The sequence below is a fragment of the Rhinopithecus bieti genome, unplaced genomic scaffold (assembly GCF_001698545.2).
Source record: "Rhinopithecus bieti isolate Rb0 unplaced genomic scaffold, ASM169854v2 scaffold_1557, whole genome shotgun sequence".
Classification (NCBI taxonomy): domain Eukaryota; kingdom Metazoa; phylum Chordata; class Mammalia; order Primates; family Cercopithecidae; genus Rhinopithecus; species Rhinopithecus bieti.
In genome coordinates, this window is record NW_016803512.1 from 468,236 (window position 1) to 485,975 (window position 17,740).

The following is a 17,740-nucleotide window of genomic DNA, read 5'->3' on the forward strand; positions in this document are numbered from 1 at the left end:
TAGTGATCTTTCCTCCCCATTAGGTTTGCAACCATGTTCATAGCTGCCATCTAAAGCTACTTGTACTACAACTGTTTCCCATGCTTGCTGCCTGTATTATGTTTTCGTTTTTTAAAATTTCTTATGTCTTGATGTTTTGACATCTTGAAAGTCTTCCTGTCTAGGGAGAGACCACACCTCCCAGGGCTCCCCAGTTCTAAGGGACAGCAAAGCACTGGGCTGGGGATACACCTTTCATATGCAAACCAGCTAGTCCTCAGTCTATACCCCAAGTACCCCCTTTATCCAGGCCTCACATACCAAACCAAGATTCCTTTACCCTAAGTCATCCCAGGGTCAGGTACCAGACAACTGGGGACCACCCTGGACTCCAGGGCTCACTGGAATGATTCAAACTGGCCATTCCCGAGCTGTTCCCTTTGTACTGCCCTGCCTTCCTGAGGAGGCCTTTCAGCGACATTGGCCTCCCCACGTCCTCACTGGGTGAGGTCTCCATCAGTTAAAATCCCACGGGTACAAAGCAGACACCACCTGTGCTTGTTTTGGAGTATGTGGTGTCACCATCTCTGAGCCAGCTGTATAGCCCAGCCTCCCTGCCAGGCTCTGGCTGATCTGGCTGAACCAGCCTCTCTGCCCTGCTGAAGTCACAGGAGCAAACGTAGAGCAGCCCTCAAGCACTCTCCTGGCTCTAGCTCCCAGCTCCCAGCCCCCAGCCCTAGCCTCCAGCTCCCAGCCCCCAGCCCCAGCTTCCAGCTCCCAGCTCCCAGCCTCCAGCTCCCAGCCTCCAGCCCCAGCCTCCAGCCTCCAGCCTCCAGCTCCCAGCCTCCAGCTCCCAGTCCCCAGCCCCAGCTTCCAGCTCCCAGCCTCCAGCCCCAGCCTCCAGCCTCCAGCTCCCAGCCTCCAGCTCCCAGCTCCCAGTCCCCAGCCCCAGCCTCCAGCTCCCAGCCTCCAGCCCCAGCCTCCAGCTTCCAGCCTCCAGCCCCAGCCGCTGCACCTGCGCCCACTCCCCTAGAGATGGCTTCCTGCCGACGTTGCTATTTCTCAGGAAGGTCAAGCCAGAGTCAGCCTCCATGACTCCTGCAATCAGTCCTGTCTACACAAGCCCTAAGCAGAGGCTTCCAGTTGTTTGCGGGAGAGCCTGGCAGGGACAAGTCTATGTTCATGTCACTGTCACATGCCGAGGTGACACATGATTGTTTTTCCTGACAGCCTAAGACTGAAGCCAAAGGCATCATAATAAAAGAAAACAGGGGAGGCATTTCTACAAAGCACCAAACCAGTCACCCTCACAGGGGTCCCCCAGATCCAGCAAGAAGCTGCCTAGTGCCCTACAGGGTGCAAGGACGGGGCCTGCTTCACAAGGATCCCTGTAGGTCATGTGCATTGGAAATCACCTGGGATGCTCCTAAAAATTCATGCTCCCAGGCCGCCACCCTGATCTGTGGAATCAGGATGTCTGAGGTGGAGTCCAAACTCTCCAGGTGAATCCTAGGCATACTCAAGTCTGAGGCTCCCAGCACAGGGAAGAGGTAAACAGACATTTGCTAAGAGCCTGCCCTGGTCCGGGCACTGTTCCTGACATTTTGTGTGCTTCACCTCACGCATCTTATAGCCCAAAAAGCGGGAGGTCAGTACCCAGGAAGCTGAGACTTGACACGGTAGCCCCCTGCGCCAGCCTCTGTGTACTCACCCTGCAGTCCCCGCGCACACAGAGGCTGAAGGCGTCCTTGTAGGAGCAGCGTGTCCCGTCGTGCACCATGCGCTTCATGGACACCACCTCCCCAGTCTCCCTGGACTCGCAGTACAGGTGGCATCTCTCCTTGGCTGGAAGGGAAGCAGCTGGGGGTCTGCAAGGAGCCCTGATGGCTTCCCCAGGTGTGTGCAAAGGAGGCACCATGCAGGGAGAAATTTCCAAGAGGGTCTTAGGACTCACCTGCCCCCATGTGGCCCGCCCTCCAGGGCAGACAGAGAGGGAAAGGGGTGGGTGACAGCAGCCCCCGTCCTGTCTCTGTGTCTCCTGAGCCTTTGACTCTGGTGGTTGTGGACTTCGGAAGAGCTTTTCCCAACCAAGCCAGCCAGGCTGTTGGTGCAGCCTGGCTCTCACATCCTGAGGCCCCGCCTGGAGACCCCTGAGGCTGCAAATGACTGTTTGCTGGGTCGCTATCTAAAGAACCCTTTCCAGGCCGGGCACGATGGCTCACGCCTGTAGTCCCAGCACTTTGGGAGGCTGAGGTGGGCAGATCACTTGGGGTCAGGAGTTCAAGACCAGCCTGACCAACATGGTGAAACCCTGTCTCTACTAAAAATACAAAAATTAGCTGGGTGTGGTGGCAGGCGCCTGTAATCCCAGATACTTGGGAGGCTGAGGCAGGAGAATCGCTTGAACCCAGGAGGCAGAGCTTGCAGTGAGCCAAGACTGCACCACAACACACTGCACTCCAGCCTCCAGCCTGGGTGACAGAGCAAGACCCCCCCTCAAAAAAAAAAAAAAAAAAAAAAGGTCAGGAGCAATGGCTCACACCTGTAATCCCAGCACTTTGGGAAGCCAGGCAGGCAGATCACAAGGTCAGGAGATTGAGACCATCTTGGCTAACATGGTGAAACCCTGTCTCTACTAAAAATACAAAAACAAAAATAGCCGGTTGTGGTGGCAGGTGCCTATTGTCCCAGCTACTCGGAAGGCTGAGGCAGGAGACTTGAGTGAACCTGGGAGGCGGAGCTTGCAGTGAGCCGAGATCGTGCCACTACACTCCAGCCTGGGCAACAGAGTGAGACTCCGTCTCAAGAAAAAAAAAAAAGTAAATAAAGAATCCTTTTCAGTCAATCTCTGAAATCCAGAATGAGGCCAGCCTGCCTGGATTCAGACCCAGATCCCCGGAACCCTCCCTTCTCAGCCTTTATCTCAGAGGCAACGAAAACACTGGGCCCCCAGACTGTAGCCTCCGCCAGAGGGGGACCCCGTCTGCTCTGTCACCTCCAACCCTGCACTGGCCCACATAGGGCAGCAGGTGCTGGGCTAGGGCAATAGCCACGGAGGAGAAACAGGGACTGTATGTTTACAGTCTGTCACAGGAAGGTCCCCAGCTGCCACACAAGCACTGCCATGCCCAAGGCCACCAGACTCCTCAGGTCCCTGAGCAATAAATGCCTTCTAATGCTGAAACCGGTTGAAGTCAACTTTCTGACACTTGCAACTGAGAGTCCTGACTAATAGAGAAGGTCAGAGGTCACCAGATTCCTTGGCAGGGCCAGCCCCGGCCTCAGCCTTGAGCTGATCATGCAGTTCAAGCCTTGTCCACCCCTGGTGGACTGCAGGAGCCCAGCCCCTGCTGAGCCCACAGCCCAGCCACCTCTTCCATGTCCTCAGCTACTCCAGGTGTTCTGGCTGCTATGGGATTGCAGCCCTGCTAGGAACCTTAATGCCCCACCCGGGAGTGGCACAGGGCAGCCACACCAGTCAGGGTGGGCTCTCCTGCTAGCCCAGGGTCGTGGCAGCCTTGCCCCATGCAGAATCACAGGCACAAGCCAAGGCAACCCCCACCTGCCCACCCTAGGGCCTGCCTGCTGAGCCCCACTGCTGTCCCCAGAGGGGCTCACCATCCCGGTGCTCGTGGGGCAGCCAGTGGTGCTGGGCGTCACCGTGCTCGAAGTACAGGTCCCACTGGCGGCACTGCTCCTCACGGAAGTCAGCCAGGGAGTCGGGGCAGTCCTGGCGGCTGCAGAGCTGGAAATCGTAGGCAAGGCCCGAGCAAGTGCGGCCCCCGTTGGCTGGGCTGGAGGAGAAAGCAAAGGCCTTGCTGCTCAGCGCCAATGGAAAGAGGCAGCACCTGGGTGCCACTTGTGAGATCTTTTCAGGGGGGATCCCTAAGTCTCAGGTGTCAGGGGGGCAGGTGTCAGGGGGGATCCCTAAGTCTCAGGTGTCGGGGGGCAGCTCTGCTGAGCAAAGGGACCTTGCTCTGCCACCTCGCAGGTATAAGACCTGGGCAGTTCCCCAGCCTGTCGGGCCTCAGAGTGAAGATCTTGAAAGGACAGGGCAGGATGGCCACATCCTCCCTCCTGGGGCTCCTGTGGGGAGGCAGCATCTGCTCACAGCCCCAGTGCCACCCCCTCCCCAGCACTGATGCCTGGGCTTGGAAATGAACAGGAAGCTGTGATTGGGTGTTTAGGTCTGTGTTCCCCACAGGGCGAGAACCCCAGCCAGCAGGAGTTGAGCGAGTCTTCTCTGCAGCTGGCCCTGGGCACTGAGCCTGGCACAGAAAGAGGCATGCTGAGGCCCCAGAGTCCTGGTGCTGCTGTTCTTAGCAAGTGTCTGGCACAAGACAGATGTACCACGGCCGCTGGGTTTTCTCCCTGCAGACAAGGCGGGCTGCGTCTCTGTAACGTCTTCGCTTCATTGAGAGCAGCACCGACCCACACACTGCCTCTTGAGGTTCTAAATGCCCAGCAATATCTTCCCGAGTATGGTGTAAAAGCCCCAAGGGTGCTTGAGGAGGGGCCATGGGGCTCCCTGTCTGCTCCTGGCCGGGAGAGCAGCCTGGAGCCTGGGGCAGGAGGATAGCAGGGGTAGGAGAGGGCTCCATGCACATGCATGTTCACAAGTGCTGCTGAGGGAGGCTGATATGGTCTTGACTCCCTCCCCAGAACCAAGACTGATGGCCCTCTCTGGCTCCCCAGGGTCCAGTTCAGGCCTGGCCAGAGCAAGCAGAGCAGCCCAAGGGAACAGGACCCAGGAGCGGCTGCAGAGGCCGGAGCCCAGCAGCCAGGACGCACCCCGGAGGCCTCTGGCCAGCTGGTAACTGGGCCTGGCTGTGCATCTGTGATGCCCGATTCGAAGGCTGGAAATCTGTTTTGTTTGTTTTTCTAATGTGAAATTACAGATTGTCAATATTTTCAGGCAAATCAAAATCTTTAAAATACCAGACAAGCCAAAAGGGAAAGACAGAAGCTCTGTGTGTCTAAGCAGCCGCAGGGCCTGCAGGGTAAGGGCCCGCTGGGCGGGTGGGAGATGGAGTAACGCTGATGTTTGTGGAGGGTTCTCCCTCTACCCCAGCCCCTCCAGGACGCTCCCGGGGTGAGGCCGGGGTGAGCGTTCAGGCAGGAGGAGGCAGGCAGAGGAGGAGGGAGAGGAGGGTGTAGATAAGAAAGTGGCTGTGGGCCGAGGAGGGCGCATGGGCCCAGGAGACATTTACAGGGTGTGTGGGGTGAGGTGGGAGGAATGAGAAGGCGCAGGAGGACAGCACAGGGCATGGGGCCTGCGTGACGGGCAGGGGTGGGGTGTGGCTGGGCACGGGGATGCAGCTGGCATGGGCCAGCTCCACAGGCTGTCCCTGCCCTGGACAGCCAGACACTGATGACAAGTCCCAACCCTGCCCTCACCTGGCTGCAAATAGCTGCCCAGGTGCTAGCATCCGGGGGCCTGAAAGACCACCCCCGTTTACCCCCATTTTCCCCAGCTCGGTCTTGCCTCCTCTCCTCCATGCCCGTGGCCAGGAGAGACAGAGTAAACCTGTCTAGAGTGGGCTGCAGGCAGGTGGGCCGCGGGCCCAGTCCGGGGGAAGGGGTAAGAGGCAGAGCTAAGCATCCCCTGAGCCGTGGCCCCCTCCCAGGTAGGGTGAGGCGGGCGGGGCAGCCTGCCCTGCACCTCTCCAGAACTGGTGAGCAGCCACAGGGCCCTCTAGGACAGGGCTGGCTGGAGAGGGTCTCCTGGACCCTCAGCTGCCACTCAGGAAGGCCAGGGGAACGTGGGGCCAACTCACTGTGGGTTATCGCACTGGCGGGTCCTGAACTTCACGCCTGTGCCACAGGTACGCGAGCAGGAGCCAAACGGACTCCAAGCGCCCCAGTTGCCGTCCCGTTTGAGGATGTCAGGCGTCAGCCAGATGCAGTGTCCTTTAAAGCAATGCTGAAAGACAGGAAGCCAGTCCCTCCACTCACCCTCACACCAGGCCGTGGGGACACTCCAGCACTCCGCAGCCTGCAGTGCCTGGGACATGTCCTGGCCTGGCTCCGGGGCACAGGGGGAGCTCACCCTTGCCCCTAGATGCTCAGAGCCCCTGGAAGACAGGCCTCATCCGCCAGAGGCAATAAGAGGCACAGTGAGGGGCCGGCCTGCCCTGCCTCCCGCTTGCTGACCCACCCTCCTGCCTTCCAGCAGCTCTGTGTCCCCTCAGCCGGAACCGGCACCATACTACGTCACCAGGATAGATGCCTCCTGGGTGCCCACACACAGCCCGTTTATAAAGATACCACTGGCGTATCAGGCCAGTGACTGCAAGACATCCAAGGTTTATTTAAGTAAAAAAGGCAATTTAGAGGAAATACTACAGAAAAGAGGGACAAGTAATAGCCGACATGGTAAAAAACAGGAATAAAGTCCAACGCTGGTAAAAACCAGGAATAAAGTACAACGCTGGCATGTCGGAAAAACAATTTCACAACTTAATCTGATCACAGTGCTCCCATTCTTCTAGGTCAAGGGGGAGGAAGCGTCTCTAGTTTAGGGGACCCGCTTTAAGAAGAAGATTGCAAAATTAAAGAATTAAATTAGGTGCAAAATGGATTATTGACTTGAAATGAGAAAATACATCATACGAAAACGTTTTAAAACTGACAATGACCACAACCAACCAAAAAACAAAGAACAATGATGGAACTTTTCCTTCAGTTCTGACTCCGTACTGTTGTTTTTTTTTTTTTTTTTTTGAGACGGAGTCTCGCTCTGTCGCCCAGACTGGAGTACAATGATGATCTCGGCTCACTGCAAGCTCCACCTCCCGGGTTCAAGCAATTCTCCTGCCTCAGCCTCCCAAGTAGCTGGGATTACAGGTGCCGCCACCACGCCCAGCTAATTTTTGCATTTTTTTTTTTAGTAGACACAGAGTTTTGCCATGTTGGCCAGGCTGGTCTCAAACTCCTGACCTCAGGGGCTCCACTCGTGTTGGCCTCCCAAAGTGCTGGGATTATAGGTGTGAGCCACCATGCCCGGCTGACTGCATACTCTTTAACCCTTCTTTGTATAACCTAATTTTGTAGCACTGTTTCCACAAAGAGAACAGAAAGAGAACGCAGCCATTCCTTAGCAAACTCTTCTCAGCAAACCATTCCTCAGTAAATTCTTTCTGTAAAAGGGCCAGAGAGTAACTATTGTAGACTTTGCAGGCTATATAATCTCTGTTGCAATTAATCAATTCTGCCATCAGAGTTTGAAAGCAGCTATAGACAACCTGTAAATGAATGGACATGGCTGTGTTCCAATAAAACTTTATTTATAAAAAGAGGCAGCAAATAGAAACTTTGAATGGAAGTGTAAGGAGGCTGGTGACCCCTCTCCCCAGTAACCGATGAAAATTACTTTATAAAAAGCAACAATTTAAAGTCTTTGGAAATTGTCCTAAGGTCTATACAATAAATAAAGAAGCATTTTTTTTTCAAGAAAATCTATTAAATCTTGGTAAGAAAAGCAAAAGTCTATGGCATTTGAGCCACAAGCCTCCCCCATTCCTTCCCTAGCTCAGTCTGACGAGGCTTTACTGCCAGGAAGACGGGGCTCCCTCTACTCCAAGCTCCCAGTCTGAGGCTACAGTTTCATACTGAGAAAGTCAGGCCACTGGCGTCATCCCTCCCAACTCTGTTGCAGAGTCTATTTCCAGTGGGATGGCCAAGAGGCCTGGGGCCCCCTTCCCCTACCCAGGCCCCACTCATAGGGCAGAAGCTCTGCTCCAGGTACACCAGGCCAAGAATTGTGGACCTGATAGCCCCCTCCCCAGATTGCTTGTAGGGCAGAGGTTCCATGTTGAAAGGGGCAAGCCCAGAAGACTAGGGGCTACCATTCCCATCTAGTGAGTAGTTTGTAGGCCAGGAATGTCACTCTGGGAGAAGCAGGCCACTGACCCTGCTCCTAGCTCTGGTGCAGGGGTGCAGGGGTCTGCCCAGACGGAGAGTCAGAACAGAAGGCTTCATAGCTCTCCCTAACGGGACTGACTTGGATCTGAAACAGAGCATGGAGGATGTTCGTGTCTAAGGGCACCGTCAGAAACAACAGGGGTCTTAGCAGTCAGCAATTAAAAGGAGGCCAGTGGTCCTAATAGCAACAAACAAAACGTTAAACCAACTACAGGTTGAGTATCCCTTATCTGAAATGCTGGGAACCAGAAGTGTTTGGAACCAGAAGTGTTTTGGATTTCAGATTTTCAGATTAAGGATGCTCAACCTGTAGAAGTTAAACAGACAGAACCAGGGACAAAGACAGCTAAGAGCCCTCCTGAAGCCCTCAGATACTGGCAACACCCTGCTCCTGTGAAAGGTCTAGAATTTAATGAGGTCATATTGTAGAGCAAGTTATACACCCCAGGACATTGTCAAAAACAATACAGCAATCAGTCGCACTAGCAGTTAGTAGCAGCTAGCAGTTAGGGGAAGGCCAACAGTTGGGTGTGATAGCAATAGAGGCAGAATGACCAGAAGCTTAATGGAAAGATCTGGGAAAGAGACAGTCAAAGAGAGCCTGGCTAATGCCACTGTCCCAGGGGGTTAGGAGCAGGGGTGCAGTTAGGGTGACTGTGCATATGACCAAGGCTGTGACCTCTGGTGAGCAGTATCAGTGGCTGCACACTGCAGGGGAAATAAGCTTCATTGAAACAGCAGGACCAGGTCACAAAATCCACAAGCAAACAGTAGCAACAAGGCCCAGGGGGATCATTCTCCACAGTTTCTTCAGTGTATTATCTGAAGTTTCCAGTTTTCAAGGAAACATTCTGAGCCATGAAAAGAAACAAGAAAGTGTGACCCATCCACAGGAAATTCAGCAGGTGACAGAAACTACCTCTCAGGAGGCCCAGATGTCCGACTTCGCAGGTAAGATTTCAAAGCAGCTAAAATAAATGTGTTTAAAGAATAAAAGGAAATCATGTCTAAAGAACTAAAGGAGAGTACAGGAATGACGTGTTACCAAATGAAGAATCTCAGGAAAGAGATAGAAATTATAAAAAGAACTGAATCGAGGCCGCATGCAGTGGCTCACATATGTAATCCCAACACTTTGGGAGGCTGAGGTGGGCAGATCACCTGAGGTCAGGAGTTCTAGACCAGCCTGGCCAACATAGTGAAACCCTGTCTCTATTAAAAATACAAAAATTAGCCGGGCGTGGTGGCACATCCTGTAATCCCAGCTACTCGGGAGGCTGAGACAGGAGAATCTCTTGAACCCGGGAGGTGGAGGTTGCAGTGAGCTGAGATCGTGCCACTGCACTCCAGCCTGGGTAACAGAGACTCTGTCTCAAAAAAAAAAAAAAAAAAAAAAAAGAGGAGGAGGAAGAAGAAGAAGAAGGAGAAGGAGAAGGAGAAGAAGAAGAGGAGGAAGAAGAAGAAGAACTAAATAGAAATTCTGGAGGTGAATAGTACAAAAACTTAAAAAATAAATTAATTAGCTCACTGAATGGTAGATTTGAGCTGGCAGAAGATGCAGTCACTGAACTTGAATACAGATTAATCAAAACCATGCAATCTAAAGAGCAGAGAGAAAAAGAATGAAGAAAAATGAACAGAGCCTCTGAGGAACATGGAAGCCATTAAGTACAATAAAAAATGCATAGTAGAAGTACCAGAAGGTGAAGACACAGAGAAATAAGCAGAAAATATTTTTTAAAAAAGGCTCAAAACATCCAAAATGTGATGAAAAACATTAACTTACACATCTAAGAAATGCAATTAAATTCAAGTGGGGTAAATGCAAAGAGGTCCACACCTAGACACACCATAGTTAAAATGTTGAAATTAGACAAAGATGAAGAGAAAATACTGAACATTGAACGGTTCACGATATACAGGGAAATCACGATAAAATTAACAACTCACTTTTAATCAGAAATAATGAAGGCCAGAGGCAGTAGTGTCAACCAAGAAGGTTTAATTCAGCAAAACTATCTCTCATAAATAAAAGTGAAATAAAGATATTCCCGGATAAACAAAAACTGAAAGAATTCATTGCTAGCAGACCTGCCATGTAAGAATGCTGAAGGAAGTTCTTCTGGCTGAAAGCAAGTAACACCAGAGAATAATTCAAATCCCCATGGAAACCAAAAAAAGCACTGGAAATGGACAAACTTCTACAAAGATACAAACTACCAAAGCTGAATTAAGAAGGTATAGAAAATCTGAATAGACCTAAACAAGAGATCGAATGAGTAATATAAAAACTCCACAAACAAATGTCCAGGCTCAGATGGCTTCACCAGTGAATTCTACCAATTAGAATGTAAAGAAATCTAAACATTTTTAAAAAATTAATACCAATCCTTCAGAAACTCTTCCAAAAAACATAAAAGGATTCCCAACACATTCCCTGAGGCTAGTATTACCCTGATAACAAAATCAGACAGACATCACACAAAAAAGAAAACTACAGATCAATATCTCTTATGAGTATAAACATAAAAATTCTTAACAAAATATCAGCAAACAGAATCTAAGAGCGTATTTCAATATGGATGTCTTCCTTTCCAATACAGATGTCTTTTATTTCCTTTTCTTGCCTACTTGTCCTGGCTAGAACGTCCACGACAATGCTGAATAGAAGTAGCATGACCAAACATCTTTGTCTTGTTAATGATCATAGGAGGCTACGGTTTGAGCGTTGGTTTGTGTCCCCTCCAAAATTAGAAACTTGATTCCTAATGAGACAGTTTTAAGAGGTGGAGCCTTAAGGAGATCATTAGGCCATGAAGGTTCCGTCATCCTGGATGGGATTAGTAGCCTTATAAAAGGCCAGAGGTAGCTAGCTAGGCCCCCTTTTGCCCTTTAGTCTCTTCTGATGTGAGGACAAATAGCCATTAAGCACATGAAAAGCAATGGAACAGATTTGTGTGTGTGTGTGTGTGACAATGAGCTCAGCAACAGAAAGGAATGCAGTGCTGTTGCACACTACAACAGGGATGAGCCCTGGGAACGTTATGCCAAGTGAAAGAGGCCAGGTGCAAAATGTCACATGTTGTATGATTTCATTGATATGAAATGTCCAGAATTAGAAAATCTATAAAGACAGCAAGAGGATGAGTGGCTATCTGGAGCTGGCCGAGAGTAGGATGGATTGGGGTGACTACTAAGGGGTTTGGAACTTTTCAGAGTGACAAAAATGTTCCAACATTTGCTTGGTGCGATGACTGTAAAACTCTATGAATACACTGAAAATCACTGAATTGTACACTCTGTTTTATTTATTTATTTTTGAGACGAAGTTTCGCTCTTGCTGCCTAAGCTGGAGTGCAGTGGCGCGATCTCGGCTCACTGCAACCTCCGCTTCCCGGGTTCAAGCGATTCTCCTGCCTCAGCCTCCTGAGTAGCTGGGATTACAGGTGCCCACCACCATGCCCGGCTAATTTTTTTTGTATTTTTAGTAGGGATAGGGTTTCACCATATTGGCCAGGCTGGTCTCGAACTCCTGACCTCAGGTCATCCACCTGCCTCAACCCTCCCAAAGTGTTGGGATTACAGGCGTGAGCCACTGCACCCGGCCTGCATACTTTAAAAAGTGAATTTAAATATAGATCTCACCTTATTAAATCTGTTAGAGAAAAAAACCAATATCAACCAAACAGGCAGCAGATGGAGTTGGCCAACACTTGCCCTGGCATATTGAGGGAAATTCTTTCTTTTTTTAAAAAAAAAATCAATACTTTAAAGAAGTTATGGGTGATGACATCTGAACATTTAGGATGATCAGATTTGGAGGAGGTGCTCTCTGGTTTCCATCCTTGATGTGGATTTCAGGGCATTTCAAGTTTTCTCTGTGGGAGCTGGCCTTTAAGACACTCTTTGGATGAGCAATGCTCGGTAACAGTTGCTGTGGATGCCTCACTGTAGTGGCAGCATTCGCAGCTTCCTGGCGTCTTTGATGTTGTCAGCATTTCATGTCAAATCAGAAAGATGTCTGAACCATTTTCCTGTGTGTTCATCAGGTTCCCTCCTCTTCATTAATGAGGCTGTCAAATGCTCCAAGAGCCTGTTAACTTCTTTCATATGTGTCTCTTCCTCCTAATGAGTGACTGCTTTTGGTTTGATATAAAACCTTTCTTTTTTTGGTGACAATGAGCTTTTGGAAGCCAGAGTTATTTTTTTTTTCCTTGCTCATTTTCTACTACTTTAGTTTCACATTCCATTAATTTTTATCTGAATTTTCTTTCCTTTCTAATAAATAAATTTGAAAATGATAAAAGGTATATTTTATACATATATCCAAATCAGAGTCTGTCATTTCTTCCTTATTTTATGGAAACATTCCCAAGCCACTTTCCAAATGGAAGTGAAAACAGTGCATTCAGACGTAATCAACAGTTTTGCATTGTGTTTTCATTGAGGTTTCTCTTCTGTCTTTGAAATTTTTTAGAGCCCTTCATTTATTGTCATCCATATGTTGTGAGGCTAGGCCAACTTTTATTTATTTATGTTTTAATTATTGTATTTATTTTTTTGAGACAGAGTCTCACTCTGTCGTCCAGCCTGGAGTGCATTGGCATGATCTTGACTCACTGCAACCTCCACCTCCTGGGTTCAAGTGATTCTCCTGCCTCAGCCTCCCCAGTAGCTGGGACTACAGGCATGCGCCACCACGTGCAGCTAATTTTTGTATTTTTAGTAGAGATGGGGTTTTACCATGTTGGCTAGGCTGATCTCGAACTCCTGACCTCAAGTGATCCACCCACCTTGGCCTCCCAAAATGCCGGATTACAGGTGTGAGCCACCACACATGACCTAGGCCAGCTTTTAGACAAGCAGACCATCCTGTTACACTTGGCCTTTCTAAAGAAATATCCATGTTGGATCTGTGTTTAAAGTACTCCATCTATAAAACAAACCTAAAATGAAAACAAAATGCTGCTCATATAGAAGTAGTCATAACCTCAGGTACCGTTGAGGCACCTTTTTCTCCAAAGATCTGAGGAAACGGCCAGCACACAGCCCATATTCTGCAATGACCCCAGGTGAGTTGGCACAGCGGTGTGGCAAGTATTTCTGGAAGCTACTATCACACCTGGACAGACACAATAATTTAACTCTACTTGTAAGAGACAGAACCGTGGCAATAAGCCAAAAAAATGCCCTCAATCCATTTTCTCTGTAGTCAAAGCAGCAAAATGCCCGAGGCCGTTCTAATGCCACCCACGGGAGAAGAGGTACATCAGTGAGAAGCAGGAATGAAGACAGAAGTGCTCTTAATCAAATATGGTTAAAATATCTTATTTTTGCAAAATTTACAAAACCATATGACCACGTGAACACATGGCTTGGCCTCTCCCCGGGCCTTGGAAGGGGGTCAGGTGAGCCAGGGGCCCTGAAGCCTAAGCATCATGAGCTTCATGGGAAATCGACTTCTGCTTCCTCCTCAAAGCCCCTCCATGGCTCCCCTCTTGCAGCAGGACCAAGCCTTGTGGCTGGCATCAAAGACTCGGTACGACTGGCCTCTACTTACCCCTCAGGGTCGCCTGCCCCAGCACATCAGCACTGCAGTGCTGACTGCTCTGAACAGACCCCACTCTCTTCCCTCCCTGCCCTGTGCACACCTCCATCTCCTCAACGCACACCTGGCGCAGTAGACCCCGTGCTGTGCCACCCAGATACCTCTTCAGGACCAAGTCATTGATTCCTCAAACTGTAGAGCATGTGGGCTGTTCATGGCTCACAGCTGAGTTCTTTTCCAGGAACAGCCCCCAGACCAAAGTCATGTCCCTTTCCTGGGGATAGCCAAAGCCAGTGACCGGTCAGGGTTGGGGTTCAAACGTTGCTTCACTTGGGCCAACTCTGAAAGGCTCCAGAGCTGCACGTGGTGCTGGCCGAGCCCTCTCCTGAAGTCCTATCCCTGTGCAGTGCCTCAGTCTCCCCACAGCACTGGCCCTGAGAGTGCGCCCTGGAACTTCTACCATCAGGTCTCTGTGTCTGAGGTCGTTTCTGGGGACCTGTACTCCTGTGTCCACGCCTGAGCTGCTCCCCTCCTGTGCTTCCTTCCTGGTCTTCCTTGCTTGGGCAAGCCCTGCCCAGCACCCGACTTTGCCCACATCTTCCCTTCCTTCCTAGCAAAGGCCCCTCACTCTCATGCCTTGCTAAAATCCTCCCAGGCCTGCCTTTGTGGCAGTCTGAGCCACGTGGGGACTGCAGAGGCCACTACTCTGTGGAAGGAGATACTGTGGGCAGGCGGTCAAGGGCTCTTCCTATCAGGCTGGGCCAACAGGAACTGACTGGGGTCAGGCAGCCCTGGCTCCCGGCCACTTGGGGTCCTAACCATCTCCTTCCTGGGCACCGTTACCTCATCTCTTGCCCCAAAGCCTCCCCTCACTCGAGCATGGAGGGGAGGGGAACAATCCAGAGAAATGCTGGCTGGTGTTCCCCTCAGCCAGTGGTGCAGGTGGGGCTTGCAGGCGAGGAGGGGCCCAGGTAAGGCAATGCCATGGCCTGAGTGTGTGTGTCCCCTCAAATTCATATGGTGAAGCCCTGACCCCCAGTGTGGTGGCCTTTGAGAAGTGTTAGGTAATGGCCCTCATGAGTAGGATTGACATCCTCATGAGAAGAGACGTGAGAGAGATGCCCTCTCTCCCTGCCATGTGAAGAGAACACGGGAACATGGCAAGCCAGGAAGAGGGTCCTTCCAGAAACCAACCTTGCTGGCACCCAGACCTTGGATTTCCCAGCCTCCAGGACTGCGAAGAACAAGGCTCTGTTGTGTACGTCACCAGCCTGTGGTATTTCTGTTAGAGCAGCCGACGCTGAGGAAGATGGAGTGGGTGAGCTGTCCTGGCACTGCTGAAGGCTGCGGCCGGGGCAGACTCTAAATCACTGGTGGCTGCAGGAACCAGGAGCCAGGAGGATGGAAGGAGCCACACAGTGGTTCCCCTGTCCCAACTGGGCAAGCCAGTGCCTAACCTGGAAATGGAAGCTGGGCATGACCACTCAGGGCAGCCCCCCAGGGTCTGCAGTGTGGGGGACCACCCCTGGGGCAGACCTGGATACAAATGTGTAGAAGGGAACAGGAAGACAAAGCAATGCAGAAAGAGAAAAAGTCACCCTCATTTCCGCCACGCAGATGTCATTCCTCTAATAGGCTGGTTGATTTCCTCCTGGACAGCTATGAGCGCTGAAAAGTGTGATAACCCTCCATGAAGAGTTCATCCTCTGATCTCCTCAGTGTGATGACCCTGCATGAAGAGTTTCATCCTCTGATCTCAGTGTCATGACCCTGCGTGAAGAGTTCATCATCCTCTGATCTCATGTCATGACCCTGCGTGGAAGAGTTCATCCCTCTGATCTTCTCATTGTGATGCATCCTGCATGAAGAGTTCATCCTCTGATCCTCCCTCAGTGTGGATGGACCCTCCATGAAAGAGTTCATTCCTCTGATCTCCTCAGTGTGATGACCCATGCATTGAAGAGTTCATCCTCTGATCTCCTCAGTGTGAAACCCGCGGTGAAGAGTTTCATTCCTCTGATCTCAGTGTGATAACCCTGCTGTGAAGAGTTCATCCTCTGATCTCCTCAGTGTTGATGACCCTGTGTGAAGAAGTTCATCCTCTGATCTCCTCCAGTGTGATGAACCCTGCGTGAAGAGTTCATCCTCTGATTCTGCTCAGTGTGAGACCCTGCGTTGTAAGAGTTCATCCTCTGATCTCCTCAGTGTGATGACCTGCATGAGAAGTTATCCTCTGATCTCCTCCAGTGTGATAACCCTGCGGTGAAGAGTTTCTCCTTGGATCTTCAGTGTGATGACCTGCCGTGAAGAGTTCATCCTCTGATCTCCTTCAGGTGATGACCACTGCGTGAAAGGGAGTTCATCCTCTGATCTCCTCAGTGTGATAACCCTGCGTGAAGAGTTTCATCCTCTGATCTCAGTGTGATGACCCTGCAGTGAGAGTTCATCCTCTGATCTCCTCAGTGTGATGACCCTGGTACCGAGCTAGCGGGGCCTGTGAGAGTTCATCCTCTGATCTGCTTCAGTGTGGAGACCCTGTGTGAGAGTCATCCTCTGATCTCCTCAGTGTGATAACCCTGGCGTGAAGAGTTCATCTCTGATCTCCTCAGGTGATAACCCTGCGTTGAGAGTTTCGAATTCTCTGATCTCAGTGTTGATAACGCTGCAGTGAAGAGTTCATCCTCTGAATTCCTCTAGTTTGATAATCGCTGCGTGAAGAGTTTTCATCCTCTGATCTTCTCAGTGTGATGGACCTGCCGTGAAGGAGTTCAGTCCTTTCTGATCTCAGTGTGATAACCCTGCATGAAGAGTCATCCTCTGATCTCCTCAGTGTGATACCCTGCGTGAAGAGTCTCATCCTCTGATCTCTTCAGTGTGATGACCCTGCGCCTTGTGAGGAGTTCAATCCTCTGATCTCCTCAGTGTGATGACCCTGCGTGAAGAGTTCATCCTTCTGATCTCCTCAGTGTTGTATGGATGACCCTGCATGAAGAGTTCACCTCTGATTCTTCCTCAGTGTGATGACCCATGCATGAAGAGTTTTCATCCTCTGATCTTCCGCAGTGTGATAACCCTCCGTGCAAGAGTCATCCTTGATCTCCTCAGTGTGATGACCCTGCCGTAAGAGCTTCATTCCTGATTCTCCTCAGTGGTGTGATGACCCTGCGTGAAGAGCATCCTCTGATCTCCTCAGTGTGATGACCCTGCATGAAGAGTTCATCCTCTGATCTCTCACCCATTGTTAGAAAAGAAACCATTTAATGTTGTTGACATGTTTTATAAACATATGCTTAAGTGCCTACAAATATTCCATCCACTAGAGAAACTTCAACATTTAAAGGGAAAGGTTATGTGTGCTGCGTGAATTTGGAACCCGTCATATGGGGAAATGAATGAATGAATGAATGAATCTAGAGCTGAGGAGACATGTAGCTTCCTCAGCCTAATCCTCTGGCCTATTGCCTTTTTTTTTTTAACCCAAAGGGAATGAGCCCACCTCTCCCCTCTCACCCAAACCAGCCAAACCAGCCTGTCCAACACAATCAGTTCCATGGAAAGGCTCCCCTCCTCCCTGCCCCCACCCCACCCCTCCCACTGAGCAACCTGGCCCCATCTCTCACTACCCTGGTCCTCTGCTTCATCTTATGGAGGCCAAGGTTCTGAACCCGCAGGCACCGCAGCATCCCTGCCTCCCGGTGCACATGGGCTCAGGGCAGGCAATGGATGGGCCATGCAGCCGCACAGCAGAGGGTGAGGGCAGATCACCTGTGGGCTCTGTGGCTTCTCTCCCAGCTACCTCCGTGTCTAGAATCTAGAGACAGATCTTCTCTCTCTAGGAAATGGTGGCAACAGAGGCCAAGAGGGGAGTGAGGTGCTGGGACAGCCAGCAGGAGTTCCCAGTCAGCGGCCTCATGCAGAGCCTGAGCTCTCCACAGCCCCTGCCGGGTGTCTGGGGATGCAGACGGACAGCTCTGTCCCAGAGCCACTTTCAGCAGGCAACCTGCCATTTCTCCAGCCCGGCCAGGCTTTGCCTTGCTCTCTCCTCTCTCTCCTTCCCCTCTGGCTCCCCTTGCAGGGAAGGGTGGGAGAGAAGATGATTGCTTTCCAGACGTAAAATCACAGTGCAAGAGAACAGTGATGCGTAGAACAGGGAAACATCCAGACCCACATTCAGGGATTCTGACAGCTACCCGGAGGAGCCCCTCTTCCACATTCCCCTAACCCCTAACACAGGATTCAGCACTGAATCCTGATCTAGGTCAATTTCAACCTATGCTCCTCGGGAACCAG

At 50.9% G+C, this 17,740-nt stretch overlaps 1 protein-coding gene across 2 annotated transcripts in view; it reads right to left on the minus strand.

Annotated features, from left to right (window-relative positions):
- Nucleotides 1-17,740, minus strand: part of ADAMTS2 (ADAM metallopeptidase with thrombospondin type 1 motif 2) — a 240,338-nt gene that overhangs the window by 23,964 nt on the left and 198,634 nt on the right. For both annotated transcript variants that reach the window (XM_017888102.1, XM_017888111.1), the window contains 3 exons: nucleotides 5,757-5,902; nucleotides 3,598-3,773; nucleotides 1,691-1,824 (listed from right to left, as the gene is read on the minus strand). In XM_017888102.1, coding sequence (XP_017743591.1) covers nucleotides 1,691-1,824; nucleotides 3,598-3,773; nucleotides 5,757-5,902 — 456 coding nt within the window. The remainder of the gene's footprint in view (nucleotides 1-1,690; nucleotides 1,825-3,597; nucleotides 3,774-5,756; nucleotides 5,903-17,740) is intronic.